At 38.3% G+C, this 19,285-nt stretch overlaps 1 protein-coding gene across 1 annotated transcript; it reads left to right on the top strand.

The window, feature by feature from the left end:
• Window positions 1–429: 429 nt before the first annotated feature.
• suclg1 (succinate-CoA ligase GDP/ADP-forming subunit alph) lies at window positions 430–17,983 on the top strand. The gene is made up of 9 exons (XM_063884368.1): window positions 430–660; window positions 2,625–2,725; window positions 5,199–5,315; window positions 5,503–5,715; window positions 6,181–6,238; window positions 6,802–6,885; window positions 9,505–9,656; window positions 13,409–13,597; window positions 17,563–17,983. The coding sequence occupies exons 1-9, from the start codon at window positions 627–629 to the stop codon at window positions 17,587–17,589; spliced, it is 975 nt and encodes a 324-aa protein (XP_063740438.1). The 5' UTR covers window positions 430–626; the 3' UTR covers window positions 17,590–17,983.
• Window positions 17,984–19,285: the final 1,302 nt, after the last annotated feature.

Here is a 19,285-nt window from a genome sequence, read left to right as displayed (position 1 = left end):
AAAACTCAACTCCAGACTTGCAATTCACTTACAAACTCTCATTTTCATTTCTTACAAAATGTACCAGCATGTCTTTGGTTAAGCTGCCGGCAGTGTACAGTAAAATAGGCTGGAGTCATTCTGTCAATGTGGCCAAGCATTACATTCGTTTAATTATATTTCTGATGTATACAGCATAGTAAACATCGACAGCGTATTGCTAAAATATATGGAAAATGCTGGAAAGTGGACCTTCAATTAGTGTATGAAATTGAGTGCAAGGTCAAAAAGAACGTTCAGCCTAATTTTATTTTTAGCTCAGGGTCTATGTGGTTGAAGCGACCTCTAGTGCTGTTAAGGTTTCTTTCACCCATTATGACCAGAACTACACTACCCTGAATGCATTGCAAAACAAAGCAGCCGACGTTTTCGCCTGAAATATTAAAATACCTCTATGTGTTATATGTGCTTTACATATTCAACGTTAACAGGTTGTTGTAGATGAGTAAAGAAATCCCGAGGTTCATTGTTGGATTTTAAAACAAAATGTAGCTCTCAGAAAATCACATTTGAAGGGCATAATTCTAGTCAGCTAAAAGTCGTGTGTTGGGTCCTCGATCTCCCGTGTCATTGGTGAATGACCGAAGATGTCTCACAGCAGGTTGTTTGCGAGGCTGCTTCGTAAGTATTCTATTCAATTATGGAGTTATTACTTGAAACATTTGACAGTTAGTATTTGTCACACAATTATAGTTGTTGACTCCGTGCTATACATTAACTGTGCTTTGCACAGGGTTGCACTGGGTAGCAAAGCTACCCTTGGTTGGCTGTTAGTTAGCTTCCAGGCTAGTTAGCCACATTAGCTGGCCAACAGTCTGTGTTGTTATAACTCACTGACAGTTAGCCAGCTAGCTAACTACCTAGCTTTTCGCGTCCAGTTGAAATCTAAATATAACCCACTAGGCCAGAGCAAATATTGATCTTTGACCTTGCATGTCCTTTCCACTAAATTAAACGTTTTGGTTGACTCTGCTCAAGATGTTCTGTAAGCTAGCTGTTCATTCAGTCTGTCTGCAGCATGCTTAACGTTACAACCCAGATACTTTTTGTTTTAGATATCTTACACCTAATTGTGCGTTGGACTATGCATTGACAATATTACAGTCTGCTGGATTATGATTTACCTGAAGTTTAGGAGGTGTAACATCATCTGGCTAATTAAGCTGAACTGAACTTTGTACAGAGTCATTGATAAGTTGTCTCTGAAAGAAGACCAAAGTTCAGATAGTGGGGGTAAATACTGCGACCTTAAGCCTCTGTTTAGAGTGCTCATATTTATCCAACATATGTAACCAACATATGTCTGTTCTTTGAATACCAGTCGAGCAACACGCTTCAAGAACAAACAGAGGATCATTACAGTAGTCACAATCAGAGTTGCTTTTTATTTTTTCTCTGCGTTACGTTTTATTTGTTATGATCTGGCAGCCTATGCTTGAGGCCTTTCTTGTACCTACTGACATTTGAGAGAGGGAAGCCTATTAACCTTTTTAATTGCAATAACGAGCTTAAGCTTTCACTAGAGCTGTGGTAGACTTGTGCACGGAATGTTTGGTCCATTGTTTTAAGGCAAAATGAGTAGGATTTGTCTGTTGCTCTTTGGAAACTCAACAACTCTAGCAGAGTATTTTGCGACCATAAGTCTAGCTAGGTAATGGGTCCCTGGGTAAAGAGGCCGAGGAGTGACAGCTGAAAGCAGAGGTCAAGCAAGGGGCTGAGAAGCACCCAGAGATGTCCTGAACACAGCAATGACAGTCTCCTTATTTACACTTTGACCCATATTGCTTCTTAATACAGAGCCTGGGATTTTAAATGTGCTGTCTGTTGCTGCTGGAAACAGAGTTGATAAGAGCTATGGCACTGAACTGAACCATAACAGCAAATGTGTGGCCCGGAAAGTCAAAACATTAAGTTAAAATGGTCTAAATACTGTATTGCAGAGCTGTGTAATAATTATTCTTGAATACCATTTAGTTATTTAATGCAGTGCTTTTACTAAATGTGTTGTAGCACCCAATTCCACTTACAAAATATGGTTTAAAAAGTATTCTGTTATCCTGAATTTTAACTCACAATAAACCAAACAAAATGTGCCCCTTGAAAGGGAAAAAAGAAACAGCTTGCTTAAAAAAAAAAAAAAAACTATTGCAAAAGCTGCTTCAACATTTCTGAATGTTCTGGTTAATGTCTGTACCATAAATGTCTTGTCAAATAAAACCGGACATCAGCTGAACCATTTAAATAATCATTACTGAGTCTGATGAGGTCTGTATCCAATATGTGTACAGGACTTTTAAATGAACGTTTCTTAGTGTCGATATAAGTTATCTTTTTATTTGAATCTTGTCTCCTATTCAGGTTTGTATTTAATACTTTATCCCTACAAAATATATTTGCCACACATGTTTATGTGACAAAAAAAAGCATTTCATTATTTTGGCTATATTTGGCTACAAAACATGTTTTGCCGTTTGCCGGATCTTTCATCAATAGGAAGATCTTATGTTGCAAAAATATATTTAGATGCTTTTGATTGAATGTGTACTATATATTATCTTATTTACCCTTTTCTCTTTCTCTTTCAGTGCAGCAGAGTGGGGTCAGGAACTGTTACACAGCGTCAAGACCAAACCTCTACATCAACAAGGACACAAAGGTCATCTGCCAAGGATTCACAGGGAAGCAGGTTTGTACTGATGTCTTGTTGCCATAAACATAACTTAGTGTTACTTCACATCAGATGGGTAACTGTGATTCGTTTAGACACACACAATCTTCTCTGAATGATTAAAATCTTGAGATTTTGTCCATAACATGTTAATAATGGTATTAATTATAATATTTAAAATGATTACTAAAGACCCTCAATTAAAATGAAGAAAATCATTTCTGTTGCCTCAAAAGTGCAATACAGAAAAAAATAATTACAGTACAATATCAAATTCAGCGAAACATCTTAATTATTAGATAAATATCATGTATGTAATAAAAAGTCAAAACTAGATTAAAAAATATTACTTATATTTTTAAAATGCTATTTTCAGTAATTTTTATGGTGATATTCATGACATGTGTGAATGCTGACATTTGACCTTGGATCAGTTGAAGCTGTAGTGGAATTGTTGTAAGAAGACTTTGTCCCTTGTAGTCCTGTAGAAAGATATTTATTCAAGTCATTTTCAGTTTTTTATTTCAGTTTGGAAAACCAGATTTTCATTTGGACTTCTGTTTTCCCCCCCATGACTAGTCACTGTTTAAGTCAATGATTATACAAACCAGTTATTTTTCAAGAGCATGAAAAGAAAGCTGAAGTGAATCACTTTGAACTGTATCCAGTCAAGGAGAATAACAATCTTGGTGTGTGTTCAACAAGCCAGAAACGTTGACTTTACAGATTTATTCTCCCCCTTTCTGTCCTCACGCGCATTCAATTTTTCATCTTCCATTTTCTCTTCAACATAATAAAAAGTTGTTAAATATAGTTCCGGTGAACACTCCGGGTAATTAGAAAGGGATGAGAAATGAAGCAAGTGCTATTGAGTGCACATTATCGTGTCTCTCTGGCTTATAATAAGTAAGCAATTTTTCAAATTTATTGTCTTAACATTTGCGATAATAATGGCCAAAAGTAGCAAAGTTAGCAGAAGTTGACGGAGCATATTACAATGTTTGGGGGAAAATGCTGATTCATGGCTTGTAATTCCTCTTAATAGCCTGGTTATAAATTGAATATGAAGGTCATTCATTTGCACTTGTGATTTTGACCCTTGCTTCTTTGTCTACATTGTTTCATTATTTTTGGTAATATTTAACAGACTTACATGATTTGTTCACCAGACAATTGACACTGTCCTGATGCACTCATTCTTTATTCTACCTCCTAAATAGCATTGTACCCTCTTTAGGGCTATTACTGCTTTTATTTTATTTTTTACATTTGCAATTAGCCCTGATGATATTAAAAGTACCCACAGCAGTGTGTCTCTCTTTAGCACTCATATTAAGGTTGTGACATATGGTTTCCATGTTTCTCCCTTAATGTGTCCTGTATCTGCCTGTTGGGACTCCTTATAGAAACTGTTTGATGTTTACCTTGAGAGAATTATTTAACACATAATGCATTAGTTGAATAACAAGGTATTTTCCCCAAAGTCAACAACAAAAACTAAAGCTCAACCTAGCCTGGATGTATTTGGCTTCACTTTCCCATCAAATGAAAATATTCAGAATATCTTGAGTGCCTTTTCTTGTATCCATTCTTCCCCCTAGGCTAATATCTGGCAACGTTATTTGTGTGTGTGTGTGTGTGTGTGTGTGTGTGTGTGTGTGTGTGTGTGTGTGTGTGTGTGTGTGTGTATCGCTGAGTCTGCACTGATTTACCCTCCAGTGAATATGTGAGATACAAAAGGTTGACAATAAAATCCAATATAAAGTTTAAAAGAAGAAGTTTTGAAAAAGTGTATCTTATTTGGTTTAAACAAATGACCATCTTATATATTTTATAAGCTTTACTCCAGTACAATTCAGGCTATAGTTTCTATATTAAAGCGAAATCTGTTTGAAATAAAAGGAAATTGCAGTGCTATCCTGCAGTTCGAGCATGATAACATTCATAGGGTGCCAATAATGACAATTAAATTAAATAGTGGCAATATAATGTGTACCTTGTTAGGTTTACACACTTTAAGGAAAGATCTTATATGTGAAGTTAGTATTTAGGTATGTCTGTTTAGGTTAAAGCACATTAATTGGCCTCATGAATGTCGTGATCAAAATTTTTCAAATCAACCAACATGCAGGTCATGGTATGTCAAATATATTTGGAAGATATTTTAAAGTCAGTGTCGAAGAATATCCAAAGTTGCTTTAAATTTGTTTTTCAAATATTCCAAAGGGAGATTAAACTAGGTTTACATCATTATTTATCTGACAAGAACATTTCGATTTCTCCTCATTGAATATAAATGTACCAGTAGCTGAACCCAGTCTCACTTATGCATCCATCCCTTTACTCAGCAGCTCAGGTGATTAATCCTGGATGGCAGCATATTTCCTCCTTCCTCTCTGTCTGTAATGATATCTCAAGGTTGGCGTTTCATAAAGCGGCTGTACCCCACTTCATTACCCTCATGTAAACACTGCGTCCTCTCTGCCTGCAGGGAACGTTTCACAGTCAGCAGGCTCTTGACTATGGCTCCCAGGTTGTTGGAGGTGTTTCCCCTGGAAAGGGTGGGAAGACACACCTCGGCATGCCCGTCTTCAATTCAGTTAAGGAGGTATGTGTGACTCCTTATCTGTCTATGGTTCTATCTTTTTTTTTTAAATCAGGTTTATCTCACAAGTCTGTATCCTGTGGAGGACTGCAAAGCTTTTACATTTTAAAGAAACATTAGGTGGCACTATTTCATAACTTTAGAATTCCCATTATTAATGCACCACTGATACCTTTATTGCTCGCTGCAGGCAAAGGAGGGCACAGGGGCAGACGCTACCGTGATTTATGTCCCCCCTCCGTTCGCGGGAGCAGCCATTATGGAGGCCATCGATGCCGAGATCCCCTTGGTGGTGTGCATCACTGAGGGCATCCCCCAGCAGGACATGGTCAGAGTCAAACATAGGCTCCTGCGCCAGGGCATCACCCGCCTCATAGGCCCTAACTGCCCAGGAGTCATCAATGTAAGCACACACACACACACACACACACACACACACACACACTCACACACTCTCTCACACTTTTTTTTATTTATTCAGTTTTTGCTTGTGGCAGAGGGCTAAAAGGACCTTCTGTCTCAAGGATGCGGTAGAAATGTTGTTTTTAATGCGTTACGGTTCTGTTTGCTTTTATTTTAAACTGTTTTGATTCATTTTCAGTGTTAGAATACAAACCAAATGTGTTACTGTAATAATGTTACTGTTTTTAAGCAGTGAATGCAAGGCAGATAACATTAAAGGAGCATTCATTTATAATTATGTTTGTTGTTTTTGTTTCTCTGTATTTTTTAGTCATTGTTCTGTTTCTTTGAAGTTAGGTTAGGGTTTAGAAAAATACACAGGCCTGAAGCACTCATATCAACAAGTATTCATCATAGTAATTGTTCTTTAGTTGCATTAAATATTAAATACGTATCTGTTCTGCAGCCTGGAGAGTGCAAGATCGGGATCATGCCAGGCCACATTCACAAGAAGGGAAGAATTGGTGAGTTTTGCTAAATTGTCATAGAAATAAATAAAAACACACACTTTAAGTTCTTTGTTTGGATCTTTCAATATTTAACTCATACATTCAATCTATGGAATAGTTTTATTTAGGGATATTTGTTGAATATCTGCCTACATGTTTATGTCTATAGACAGAAATGGGAGGAAATCTTGAAGTCTAATGTATCCGAAAAGACAGAATTATATTCATATATCTTTTATTATTCCAAATTAAACGCTCTCCTTGATTTATGTTTGAATTGAGCTTCGGTTGTTGACAGCTTGATGAGGAATTAGTGCTGCTGTTGACCAGTGAACCTTTACAATACGTCTGTTTTTATAGTAAATCGACTGCCGTTACTCCCAAAGCATAGACACAGCAGCTGTTCCTGAGCTGCGATCTCTTTGTTTTTGCTGTCATGATGAAACGATTCAGTCAATGTTGGACAGAAAAGGACATCTGCATTATAAATCATTTGATCACCCCTGACTGGAGCAGCAATTTAGTTGTATTTGACAGAAAATATAATAAAATGTTTGTTTTTAAACTTTTTCTTCCAGGTATTGTGTCTAGATCGGGCACCCTCACATACGAAGCTGTGCATCAAACTACACAAGTGGGCCTGGGCCAGTCACTCTGCATTGGTAAGTAACCAATAACCTGTGGCATATTGAATTTAAATTTAGCACACAGTAACACAGCTCTTAGTTTTATATCCAGGCGATATTAAAACAAGCACTTAGCTTGGACTGGGGGAACAAATTCATCCTGATACAGTGTATCGCTTTATGGGTGCTGGAAGAAGACACGTAGGAAATAGAACAGAGAATAATGGAGGAAATTTCATTTAAGTATGTGTAGCATTTGGCTTGAAGACAGAATGGTCACTTTATACCAGGCACTCAACATCACATGCCCACATTTAATTTGAGCCTCTTTGTGAATGTTGGCAAGACCCAAAGCCTGAGCTATACGACATAAAAAGACGGCTGTTGTGATGTTTCTTTACATCCGTCTTCAACAATTATGCTGCAGGGGATAAAAACTTCCATTAAACTTCAGCTGAGGAAAAAAACACAGGGAAGGTGAATCCACTTAACTCACCTTGCACCGAACTCGAAGCATTCCAGCACAAAACGCTTTGTATTGAAAAGCACTTACTAACTTTACTTTATTGCTTAACATATTCATGTCAGATGGGGACATTGGAGTAGCTGCCATTTTTTGAAGGGCACCATTTTTCGAACAAACAAACTGATCGAGCTACTCAGCCCTCAGATTTCTTTGTGCTGAAAATCTTAAAGAAATTGCGTCTCATCACCTGTGGTTCCATTTCACATTTGGGGTTCAAAACTGACAGACCTTGCTATAAAGTATGAATATTGTCAAGAAGCCAAACCATTCATGGAGCATAGATTTCATAAATGCTCCTTAGCTGCCTCTTGTCTTCGTTTCATTATCCATTTTGATGAGGGTGAACTTTAATTTCCTGATGCTGCTAAATGTTTTAACAGCTAATAGAAATAGAACAGCTTCTATACGACTTGCAGTTAATCCATTCATTCCTGCATTTCCCGACTCCAGATGTGGAACTTTATTGGTACCCTACCTTTCTGCCCCACAATCTTCCAAACCTTGTCACTGTAACTTACTGATTCGTTCTGTGGATCAAGCATGCATTTTTATAGCTCAACCTGAAGCTGGGATATTATTTGGATCGATGTTTCTTCCTGCCTTGCTGTCAGAAGTGAATCTCACTAACTTAATTTCTTCACTCGTCTACCTCCTTATTGTCATGCTCAGTGAAATGACGGGTTGAGAGCCTCTACCATGACTGTTGTTGACGCTGCAGGTGAATCCTGGGACTATCAGCTTATCTGTTTTAACTCCCATCATATCATCCAGACTTACAGTAATGACACCCAGCTCTATTACTTCTTGGCAATGCAACAAGTATATAGTCGAACCATATCACAAAAACCAAATCCTTAGGCCAAATGATCTACTTCCAACAAATCTCCATGTAAGGGCTCGATAGACACCAAAATGAACTGAAAAACAACTTTGCTTCATTATTATTTAGACATTTTAATTACGGAGTGTCCTCCAGCTAGACTTCATAAAGCCAGTGCTGCAACAGTATTAAATATTGTAGAGTTCATTAAGAAGGTTTATTGGTAGTTCTGTTAGTGACTCCTTAAGTCTGAGCATGACCTAAAGGCTGTCGCAAATTACACCTAATACAATATTTAACATCACTGTCATCTTTGTTGCTGGTAATGTGCTTCTATTTGATAATTATTCATGTCCTTCTTTTCTTGGTCCTGCCAGGTTTTTTTTATTGGTGAGATTATAAATCCAGTGGACGGTTTGTCTTTGAAAATGTATCAGAGGATGCTTTGTCCATGCTAAAATGGATCCTGGTGTAACACTTTTTGCAAAATTATTTTTGAAAATGATATTTGGACCCTTAAAATGTGGGAATAGAGTCATGTTGTCAGAAATCCATCATTACATTCCAATGAAGAGAGAAGGTTGATTAGGGCAGTAATCCATTCAAACAAACTTTTATAGTGACTTTCAAGTCAAATTAAATAAATTCAGCGCCTACTGTATAACCTTAGTCCGTTTTAACATTATTTGAACAATAAGTTCTACACATTGTTCTTTTTGAGCCTCAAAACAACTTCAATCTATATTTGTATATTAAAAAGCGGGGTTCTTGAAGTGAAAAACCTAGAGATAATAATTAATGAAGTTCTACTACCATCTGTGAAGCAATTTACCATTTCTCAGCTTATTGATTTAATTTTCCGACCCACAACTTTACCTTTTTTTTTCACTCTCACCGAGTCATTCCCAGACGCAGCAGGCAGCTGTTACACAATATAAAACTCTTAACAACCCACTCTGCACTACAGTTAAGCTGCTGTGCACTAAAGGGAGCATTTAGCAGCTAAAGAGACAAGTATTTTTTCTTGAGTTGTTCTAGTAAATACATTACATCTCTCTGTGGCACAATGTGTAAAAACAATACACACTAATGAAGTACTTCCATAAGCCACTTGTATGTTGCTGATAAATGGAGAGTAATACTGAAACGAACAAAAAATTCTGCTCACATTAAACATTTCAGGCAGTGCCAAATGGATTTCATTTCCACCTGCCTCTTGTTTACTCTACTGCTGAACAGCCATGTGGTTCTCAAATATTCACCGGAATGTTAGCAGTCGACAACTAGTGTGTGTTTTGTCTCCTGCTAGGTATTGGCGGGGATCCATTCAACGGTACAAACTTCATAGATTGTTTGGAGGTGTTCCTGAACGATCCCAAGACAGAGGGCATCATCCTTATTGGGGAGATTGGAGGCAATGCTGAAGAGAATGCAGCAGAGTACCTCAAACAGCACAATATTGTAAGGAAATAACACCCATCATTTAATCTCACTCTCCTTGTTATATCCTCTGCTGCAGCACTCGTTTGTGGGTTTATAAAGAATGTATCCTTAGCTCTTAGTCATGCCTTTTCAAGCATACCAGCTGTAGCGAACACTGAAAACCATCGTATGTCTCGAACAATGTGTGCTCCGTTTTTGATCACAGCTTCAGGCTGTCTCTCACTTATTATGTCCGTGTGATAAAGATAAAGAGTGACAGCTGGGATAAAGGTATGAGTCATGGTAAATGTTCCAGAAATCTACCGTGTTGACGGGCAGAGCACCTTTATTGATGCCCACATGTGATAAAGAGCGGTAAGGATTGGCTCATGTAACCAAGTGGCGGCTCAAGAAATTGACATTTTTAACTCCACCAGGCCTGTTTCGCAATTTTCTCCCTGCACATGACTTTTAATCCATCAATTTTGTCAGTGTGTGTTTGTTTCTGTGCATGTGCGCGTTCTAATGGTGCTCTTGAGCTGAGAAATGGATTTGAGTTGCTCTCGGCTGCTCTAATGCATGCAAATCTCCTGCTGGCGTCTCGGGAGAATAACTTCTCTCGCTCAACAAATAAAGTACAAACACCCCCCACCCCACCCCCTCAGAGTGTTGACAGCAAGGGGCAGTTCAAATGAAACGCGTGCATGAAAAAGCCCGGCAGAGTGTAGGAGTAAGCTGCAGGTGCTCCGCTGACATTCAATTGTGTAGAACATCTTCAAAAACAAAGAGTACATTTCCTAATGTTTGAGAAGAGCCGAAAGAGGTCTTAAGACTTCGGTTCAAACTTTACTTCATTTGAATACACATCACAAATACCCTTACCAAGGGGAGCTCCCATTTGTGTATTTTTTATGAATGCGATGCTAAAAAGAAGCAGCAGGTGAGCTCAGACCAGATAGTGAAGACCTAAAGCTGATGATCTTCTCTCCAGTGATCCAAAGATATTTATCTAATTTAAGAGTTTTTTATTTATAACAGCTTTGGCGCATTCATTTTTGTATCGAGTTACCAGTGAAATTAATTTGTAGTCTTGAACTGGCAAGAGAAATCTGCCAATATGTTGCACACTCATGCATAATGGAACACTTTGCTCTGCTTTAGAGGACGAGTTGGGAAAGACAAACATTTTGGGTCTGATTCTGAAGAACCATGTCAACCTCTGAATGCATCTCGGATCCGTTAAGTGATTTTAAACGGGTTTAGTTTTCTGTCCATTGAAGGAACTTTGAAACAGTTTTGTTGGCACCCATAAAATACAGAATGTCGTATAATACTCCTTCATGGCTAGATGGCCACTTACTTACAACCTTAATAAATTGTAGATAATCCTTAGGTTGTGCAGGTTGTTGTAACGACAATGACAAAAGCAAATTATTAAAAACCCAATTCCACCCAGATTAAAAAGGGCTAAAGGCAAGTGAGAGAGGGACACAAAATAACAATGCAATCTGGTTATCAGGCCCCGTGATCAGATTTTGGGGCAACTAATGATCTTGATTGGCGGCCAGAAGAACTTTTCTCTTTCTCGCTGAGTCCCTGAACACTTCAAACCAAAAGAAGGGTTTGCGACACACCACAGCAGACTTAACTTTGGCAGAACATTGTGTCCATGTATAGTGGGACGCTATCACTCATCCTAAGTGTTTCACTGAGAAAATAGTTCCTTTAACACTCTGCATTTCACATTACCTTGACAAATCCTCCCACACGGGGAACAAAACATTCACCCTTCTCGGAAAAATGTAGAGTCCGGTGTCATGATTGATTTGTGTCATGCGACATTACGTATATTGAACTCCTGTTTGGGAAAGACACATTATAGCAAAAGGAGAAGTATTGATTTCAGTACTACAGTTGAATTACCCCAGACTTTTTATCTGCCGACACCTTAATTCTGTAAAATTCAGGAGACAACCTTATATTTCCAACTTGGCTGTGCTGTCAGATTTTATGATGCAGGGCATATTTCAAGGTTCAATCTTCATCAGTGTCTGAGGCGCTTGCCAACATAATATGGTCTTAAAAGTCACCTGTATCAAAGGTCTGCCAGAGTTTATGGGCTTTCTGAAGTCAGAAAAAGGTTTTCCTCAGAAGAACCATATTAGAATTTGCTTCATGCATATCAAGTAGGTCGGAGTGTTTGGCACCTAAGCTACCATAGAGGTTTACTGAATTTCTCTCTATTTCAGCCCCTTGATTTTTAGCCCAGCCTGTCTCCGCTGAGCTTAGCTAAAGCCCTCCTAATTCTGTGGAAACACAGAACTAACGCAGGATGTAGTCTGGAGAAAAGTGTTGGTGAGCGCCGTGTGTACGAACAAACGCCAGTTTTATTCATGCCTTCCTGTCATGTTTATAGGGGCATGTAATTGTCTCCGTTTGGCATTCTAAGCTGAAGTACAATTTCTCACCTTGGAGCAGTGCTGTTTTTGTGTTCACATAATAAAGCCCTCCTACATTCCTGTTTGTGGGGGAACTACCCTATTGGTCTCATAATTAAGGTAATATATCTGAACTGCTAACAGTGGGAAAACAAAAGAAGGGTGGAGTGAATGATAGCATAACTCCCCTCCCTGTATGCATTGTTAGTACTTAGTATCAAGGGAGGCAGGGATTAATAGAGTAATTAAACCCCTTTCGTTTGAGGTAGATTTAAGACCTGATTCACATGAGGGTGGTTTGTTTATCAAGAACGTGATTTGACTTCTGAATACTAAGAAGGGTTCAGTACTAATTTGTTTTGTGCTTATGTTTTTCACCACTGCAGAACAGATGCTTGCAACATATTCAGAGCACTTTAAAGTGATATTCCCTCTTTTAATTTCCCCATAACAGTGCAAGTGTTAATGTCTCATTAGCGGCGCAGTTCTATCCAAGGTCCCTGGCTGATACGCGTCCTGCTAGTTTTAATTATTAAAAGTCATCTCCAGTTTATATTAGCTGCTGCCATCTTGTTCCTGCCAGTGTCAGGTCTGAATATGGAGCTGAGATTGCGGCAGAAGTGGGTGTCTTTGAAGGACCTTGCTGTATTGCTTTGGCTGTCGAACATGCCACGTCGATCTCTGAAAGCAGTCTGCCGGATGAACCACAGCCGTGTGTGTGTGTGTGTGTGTGTGTGTGTGTGTGTGTGTGTGTATGTGTGTACATAGCCGTCCTCTACAATTAAGTTGTTATTCCTAAGTATGAAATATTAGCTGCTGTACATGCGCGCACACACACTCCGTCCCCCTTGCTTATGGTGTTATTGCTGAAGATGAAATATTAGCTCTCTTCACCTTGGAAATGGTCCTAACTGTTGAACGTAACATCCATCAATGAGCAAGCTGCACAGACAGCCACCGAGCTAATCAGTGCCTGCATGACTAATTACCATCTCAGGAATGAGATGATATGAAGTGGCAGGGGGCTGAGCCCCTCTCTGGTCATACACCAACCCATGCAATTAAATGGCTTGATTGACCCTTTGTTTTAATAATGCAGGCCGAGGCAGAGCTGGCTGGTTAGACAAGCCTGTTATCATCTGTAATGGGAGGACATGGGGTGTTTAATTTCTAATAAATGAATAGAATGCAGGTGCAGAAAGCTAATGCTCCCCGTTTTCATCCATTCCTTGTTTTTCTCCCTTCCTGCTAATGCTCTCATCCTCACTCTTTCCCTTGGGCTTATTCTATTTTTGATCCATTTTCACCGAATGTTATGATCATGCTTTTTTCCTCTCCCTCTACTTTGTCCAGGGTACTAATGCAAAGCCTGTGGTGTCCTTCATCGCCGGGCTAACTGCCCCTCCCGGCCGCAGGATGGGCCACGCTGGCGCCATCATCGCTGGTGGGAAGGGGGGAGCCAAAGAGAAGATTGAAGCCCTCCAGTCAGCTGGAGTGGTTGTCAGCATGTCCCCTGCTCAGCTGGGCAGCACCATTTTCAAGGTGAGTTCTTCGGTCCAGCAAGATATTATTTTATACGAAGGCTTAAACAGAAGAGGATAAGTATACTTTTGAGTGCCTGTTTTTTACTTGAACCTTTCTATTTCTTTCTACTTCACAACATTTTAGAGGGAAATATTTTAGTATTTGCTCTACACAATTATCTGACTGATTAGCTGTAGTTACAGGTTCCGGATTAGATTACTAATCCAATGTTATAGATGACATCTAACTTTACATGAGTACATTTACTTTTGATACTTAAAGTATACTTTGCTGATAATATTTACATATTTGTTACCCCATTTACGATTTAAGAATAAAAATTACACTTGTACATTAAAGTTGACAATGTGACTATGATGGACTGAGTAATATTTTGTATCAAACTTCATCCCTTCATCTGAAAATAATCTAAATAAACAATAAGGCAGAAGGAGTTAATGTCTGAACAATATAAAACACAATACTATGAAGTCAGTACTGTGCATTCTACCTTTTATTTTTAAATGTTCATGTATTAACTGAGGTCATGTTTTACTCACCGTCAAATCATAAAACCACAGGTATTGGGCTCAGACGGTCCCAGTGATTTCTGTTGGCCTCCTCCATAAATCTCATCTCTCTGACTCTTTTCCTCCCCCTGACTTCAATTTCCATCTTATATTTCTCTAGTGTTGATGTTAAACTAGAATTTTGAAAAGGAACTTGGCTTGACATATTTAAACATTTATACTAATAATGGTATAACATGTTTTATACAAATCAACTAAACCAATGATATGATCTTGCTTTCATTACACAGAGAAATATGTTAGCTCATTAGAGCTGACATTGTGTAATCATTGCAATTACACCGTAAAAAATCAATATTTTGTGATTCTGGCCATTTGCGGCACCATCTTTCATCACCAAGCAGTTACACATTGACAAGGGTCAACTCAGGACAAAAAAGAAAAAAAACGTAGCAATATTTCAGATTTAACTTTGAATACGCCGCAAAGAAAGGCAGACGAGAGGGGCAGAAATGAATAATCGCATGTTGACAGTGGCTGACTGGGCACCCCTGCTTCTTTATTCCAATTTATCTTTGGGGAAGCACTGTTAACAAGATGTATAAAAAGTGAAAGCATGTATTACACCCATTCATCATCTTATACTTTCATTACCACTGCTGGCGCTCCTGCACGCCAATATAGATTTACACACATTTTTGTTCTCAAAGTTTAATTCATAATCATTGTGTGTAATGATGAAAAACGCGCAGTGCGGTTGTTCATTTTGCTGCACATTGCGTTCATACATCTCTGTTAATCTCATTGGCTGCGGTAATCGAAGTAATAGAAGCAAGTAGGCATTACGGCAGAAACAACGCGACCCCCGACTCAGGGAGGAGGGAGACAATCTCTGCTGTCTCAACTGCAGGAGCCTCACACAAGAAGAATCTGCACATTAAATACATGTGTCATCATATTCAATTAGAGGTATAAGCATCATACTTACGGCCTCAGTTGATGGGTTAAAAAATAATACGATGGAAAAAAAAGAACCTCCATGTGTAGATCGTACATTCATTCTGTCTTTTTCAAGAGGCCGATGTTTTCATCATTCATAATAATAATAACTGAGAGCAGGTTCATGGTGATGTGAGTTTAATTTACAATCACTGAGGAGACTAATGCAAGATAATAAAAGGGCTGCTCCATCTCAGCGGAACTTCATCAATTTGAACAAACTCTGCTGAGGAGGCTTTTTGTCCACAGAAAATGCACAAGCAATTCATCAAGATAATAATTACAGATAAACACTTGTCACAAGTCTGCATATATGAAAACAGAATGTGGCTATAGTATTGCTCGCATTTTTATTTATTCCAGCCATTTGACAAAATATTATATTTTATGGCATCAGATCTGGCTTTCTCTTGAAATGTCCAAAACACATCTGGTAGAGCGATACATTGAATAGAGATAATTAAAAATAGGAAATGCTGAATAATACATTTTTCAGAATAAAAGTACCAAACTATATTTCTCGTATCCAAACCAAGAATATCTTAAATATATACATTTAAAAGTTTATATATAGAAGTTTATTCATATTTTAGGTGGCTTAACATATACCTGAATTTCCCCACAAGGATAAATAAAGGTCCGTCTTATCTTATCTTATCTTAGCTTATCTGTATTGTTTCTAATTTTAACTCGTCACATGTTTGTATTATTGAACTGTAATTGATTGTGATTTAGCAGATTTGATGGTTGTCTATGAAGCTCCTTAACCCAGTTATTGTTTTTTTAATAAGCTCCCGACAGACATTGTGCAAACAGTAATCTTCTTCGTTGGCACAAATGTGTCATTATCCTGAAATATAACTCACTTTTTTTGTTTATATTTCACCTTAACTAATGTTTTCCAAATAAGCTCTACATAAGCCACACACAATTATTCAAAAAGACGCAACCTGAAAATATTACATTATAACTTAATTAATTATGCAGTGATATCCGAAGGAGTTTTCAGTGCCACTGGTGCAGGGGAAAGATAGCAGAAAACATATTATTGTTCTACTTGTTTATCTGAGAAGAGCTTAATTCATATGCAAGGTAGAATAAGTATGACCTTTTAGTTGTTTACAAAATATCTGGAACTTCTAACTGCAGCAGCAGATAATACTTTTATTCCATCCTGCTCAATATTCACATGTGTTGGGATGTGTGCAGACAAACAGAAGCGGTACGCATTTAATCTCCAGATTCTGTTTGTGTAATATATTCAAAAGTTCAAGGCGGCGCTCGCGGGACGTATTTACGATGCCTCATACATATGGCCCCAGGTGTGTTAGGGCTGCTAGCATGAAAATGTCGGGCTCTTCTTTCACTTTACGTTTTCCTCAGTTTCTATCCAGACACATTTTCACCTGCTCTTACAAGCGGCAACCTCTACTCTCCCTTTTTTAACTCCCACCTCCACTCTTCCTCTTGACTTGTCAGACCTCCAAGCCGCCTGCACAAAGAGTCTGGGTTTTTCCTCCCCCTCTCTGTCGCAAACAACTCTGCTACCTTACACTATGCACTATGATTCCTGTGTTGTACCCTTGAGTTACTGTCTGCTTCCGTGGACTAACAAAGCATCTGTGTGCGTATGCCACAACATCATCCTCCCCCTTCTGTCTCGCCATCGCTCTTTTTTTCCCTCACTTCCTCCACAGCTTTATTCCTAATTACTCATCACTGCACCACTCTCTCCTTCACCCCGTTGCATCTATTAACCAAAAATCTCCCCAGCACCCAAAATGTCTTCTCTTTTTATTTTGTCCTTCCCAGAATGTGGATGTTAGTGAGGGCCAATATTGCCTCTCAAGCATTTCATAATATACTTCCTCCTGAAGGTGGCAGTAGACCTCCAGGTTTCCACAGGCCATAGAGGAGCAGGCCAACATGTGCCTGAGAGCTTGTGTGTTCTGCAGACCTGATAAATGACATTTGCATTAAGTTACTTTCCCCCTGTGGAATGGGAAATTCTTGGGGAACGACATATTCTATCATCCTACGGTTTGCGTGATATTTCCTAAATTGAATATGTAAATAGCTACATCCTTTTTAATGGCTAACATAATGCGTTCTCATTTGTAGTCACATGGTTGGACTGTGCTGATAAACACAGCCACTGTAACCTCTCATAAATCAGATCTTTGCAGATGTGCAGCCTCTATCAATCACAGGAAGTGAGCTGTTTTAGTTTTGACAACTGGAACTAACTGACACGTACAGCGCGACATGTTATGCACTCTCCAGGAAGAAAAAAACAACAGGCTCTCCAGAGCTCCAGCCGCCTCAACAGCAAATCTGATACATGAGATCAAAACAGAGACTGTGAATTTTGCATGAATAAATCATTCACTTCTGTCTTATTTCATTTTGCCTTTTGTCTCATTCTTCCTTTCTTTTCTTGTCCATCTCCTGTAGGAGTTTGAGAAGAGGAAGATGTTGTAAATTGTGCGAGAAGGCACCTGACCTCTTACCGCCCCCCACCCCTGGCCCGAAATTGAGATGAACAGCCTGATTCTGGAGGTGGATATGCCCGACAGCATCTGTTAGCCGTCATTATTTCAACTTCGATGCGCACATGCAGTGTTTATATTGTAATTTCTGCCATGAACTTGTACCTTGCACATAAGAAGAGAATAAAACTGAGTGTCCTAATGCTATCCTAGACACGTCATTGTATACAAAGCTTAGATGTTTGTTCCTCCTACACATACTGACAGCCAAAGGATACTTACCTTTAGTGATCTGTTTTGTTCTGTACACACATACTGTAAGAAATGCTCATCACTCATTTAACTGGCTGTCCACCTGAATAAGAAATATGTCTCATATAAATTTCCTTCTGTGTTGTTTTGATCTTTTCATCCGGCACGATTTGAGAAACAGATGTTGTCTAACTATTACATAAGCTCATCGGCCTCCAATTTTCTACCTTTTTTGAAATAACTTGACATGTAAGAGAACAGACGGGGAGACCAAAGGTGTCAGATGTTGAGTGGGTATAATGATAACAAGCTTCTCCATTACATATGGTACGTAACAATAACCAGGTTTAGTGTTAAGATGAAGATTCTTTCATACCGTAAGTCTTATTATTTTTTCTTTAAACCTTTTTCTCTACGGTTAAATCAAGGCATTTGGTCAGAGTAATATTTCTATACATAATTATTTGTATAATGCAGCTGACATTAGTTTGTCTGTATTTTCCTCATGTTTATCCATACATCCCATTGTGAAATATAAAGATAGATAGATATATACTTTATTCATCCCAAAATTGGTAATGTATTTTGTTCGAGGAGCAGTGTCAAGCATTACATGAGTTAAACATATTTAAAAGATACAATAAGATACAAATAAAATTAACATAAGCGGCAAGTTTATATAGTAAGAATACCAATAAAACTTTGGAAATTAAAATACAACAATAGCAAGTATACAAATTCACAATAGAAAATACTGTATATCCCAAGAGTATCTAAATAATACACAATAAAATGTTTCATTTAATAGATTGACTAAAATATACAGTCTCACTAGGCTACAGGAATATATATATATATATATATATACTGTAGACAAGTAATGGCATTTGATTGAATATACGTTATAATTGTGCTAAAATAGCTGTTGGGCAAAGTGTATAAATGATACTTCATGAATAGCTGGAGGGAAATTCTTAACATTTGGCACAAAAGCCCACTTGAACCCAAGGGTGACCTGATCTCTGTGGTCAAAAGTCACCTTGACATCTCAAAAACCGTCTTTTAAACATACCTGAAGAATTCAAATGCCAATTATGAAAACCTCCACGGCTGTCTGAAAGGATAAAACTATCAATTGATGAGATTTTTAAAAGGCATTGATGTAAAATGCAACTCCACTTGTTGGTGGAGGCTTACAACAGGGAGGCGGAAAATCTAGTTTAACCTCCTCTGGTGGAGAGTAAACCACTCCCAATGTTATGATGTGAAGCCGTGTGAGTTTATTGTCCCTTTTTGAGCTTTGTTACTTTCATTTAGCAACAGTTGTATTCCCCATAATCCAGATCAAACACACAGTGAGAACACAATGCCAGGGACGAGTAAACAGCCCAGCACATCAATAATAGAAAGAAGCTATTGTGACTGACTAGCATTTT

This window comes from Eleginops maclovinus, chromosome 5 (genome assembly GCF_036324505.1).
Source record: "Eleginops maclovinus isolate JMC-PN-2008 ecotype Puerto Natales chromosome 5, JC_Emac_rtc_rv5, whole genome shotgun sequence".
In the NCBI taxonomy this organism is placed as follows: domain Eukaryota; kingdom Metazoa; phylum Chordata; class Actinopteri; order Perciformes; family Eleginopidae; genus Eleginops; species Eleginops maclovinus.
This window is presented reverse-complemented; position numbering and strand designations above follow the sequence as displayed.

Bases quoted from the DNA above. Each gene is read 5' to 3' on its own strand.
- suclg1 (XM_063884368.1), top strand. From the start codon at position 627: ATGTCTCACAGCAGGTTGTTTGCGAGGCTGCTTC. The intron at 2,726-5,198 runs GTTTGTACTGAT...CTCTGCCTGCAG, and splicing joins AAGGATTCACAGGGAAGCAG to GGAACGTTTCACAGTCAGCA. The intron at 6,239-6,801 runs GTGAGTTTTGCT...TTTTTCTTCCAG, and splicing joins TCACAAGAAGGGAAGAATTG to GTATTGTGTCTAGATCGGGC.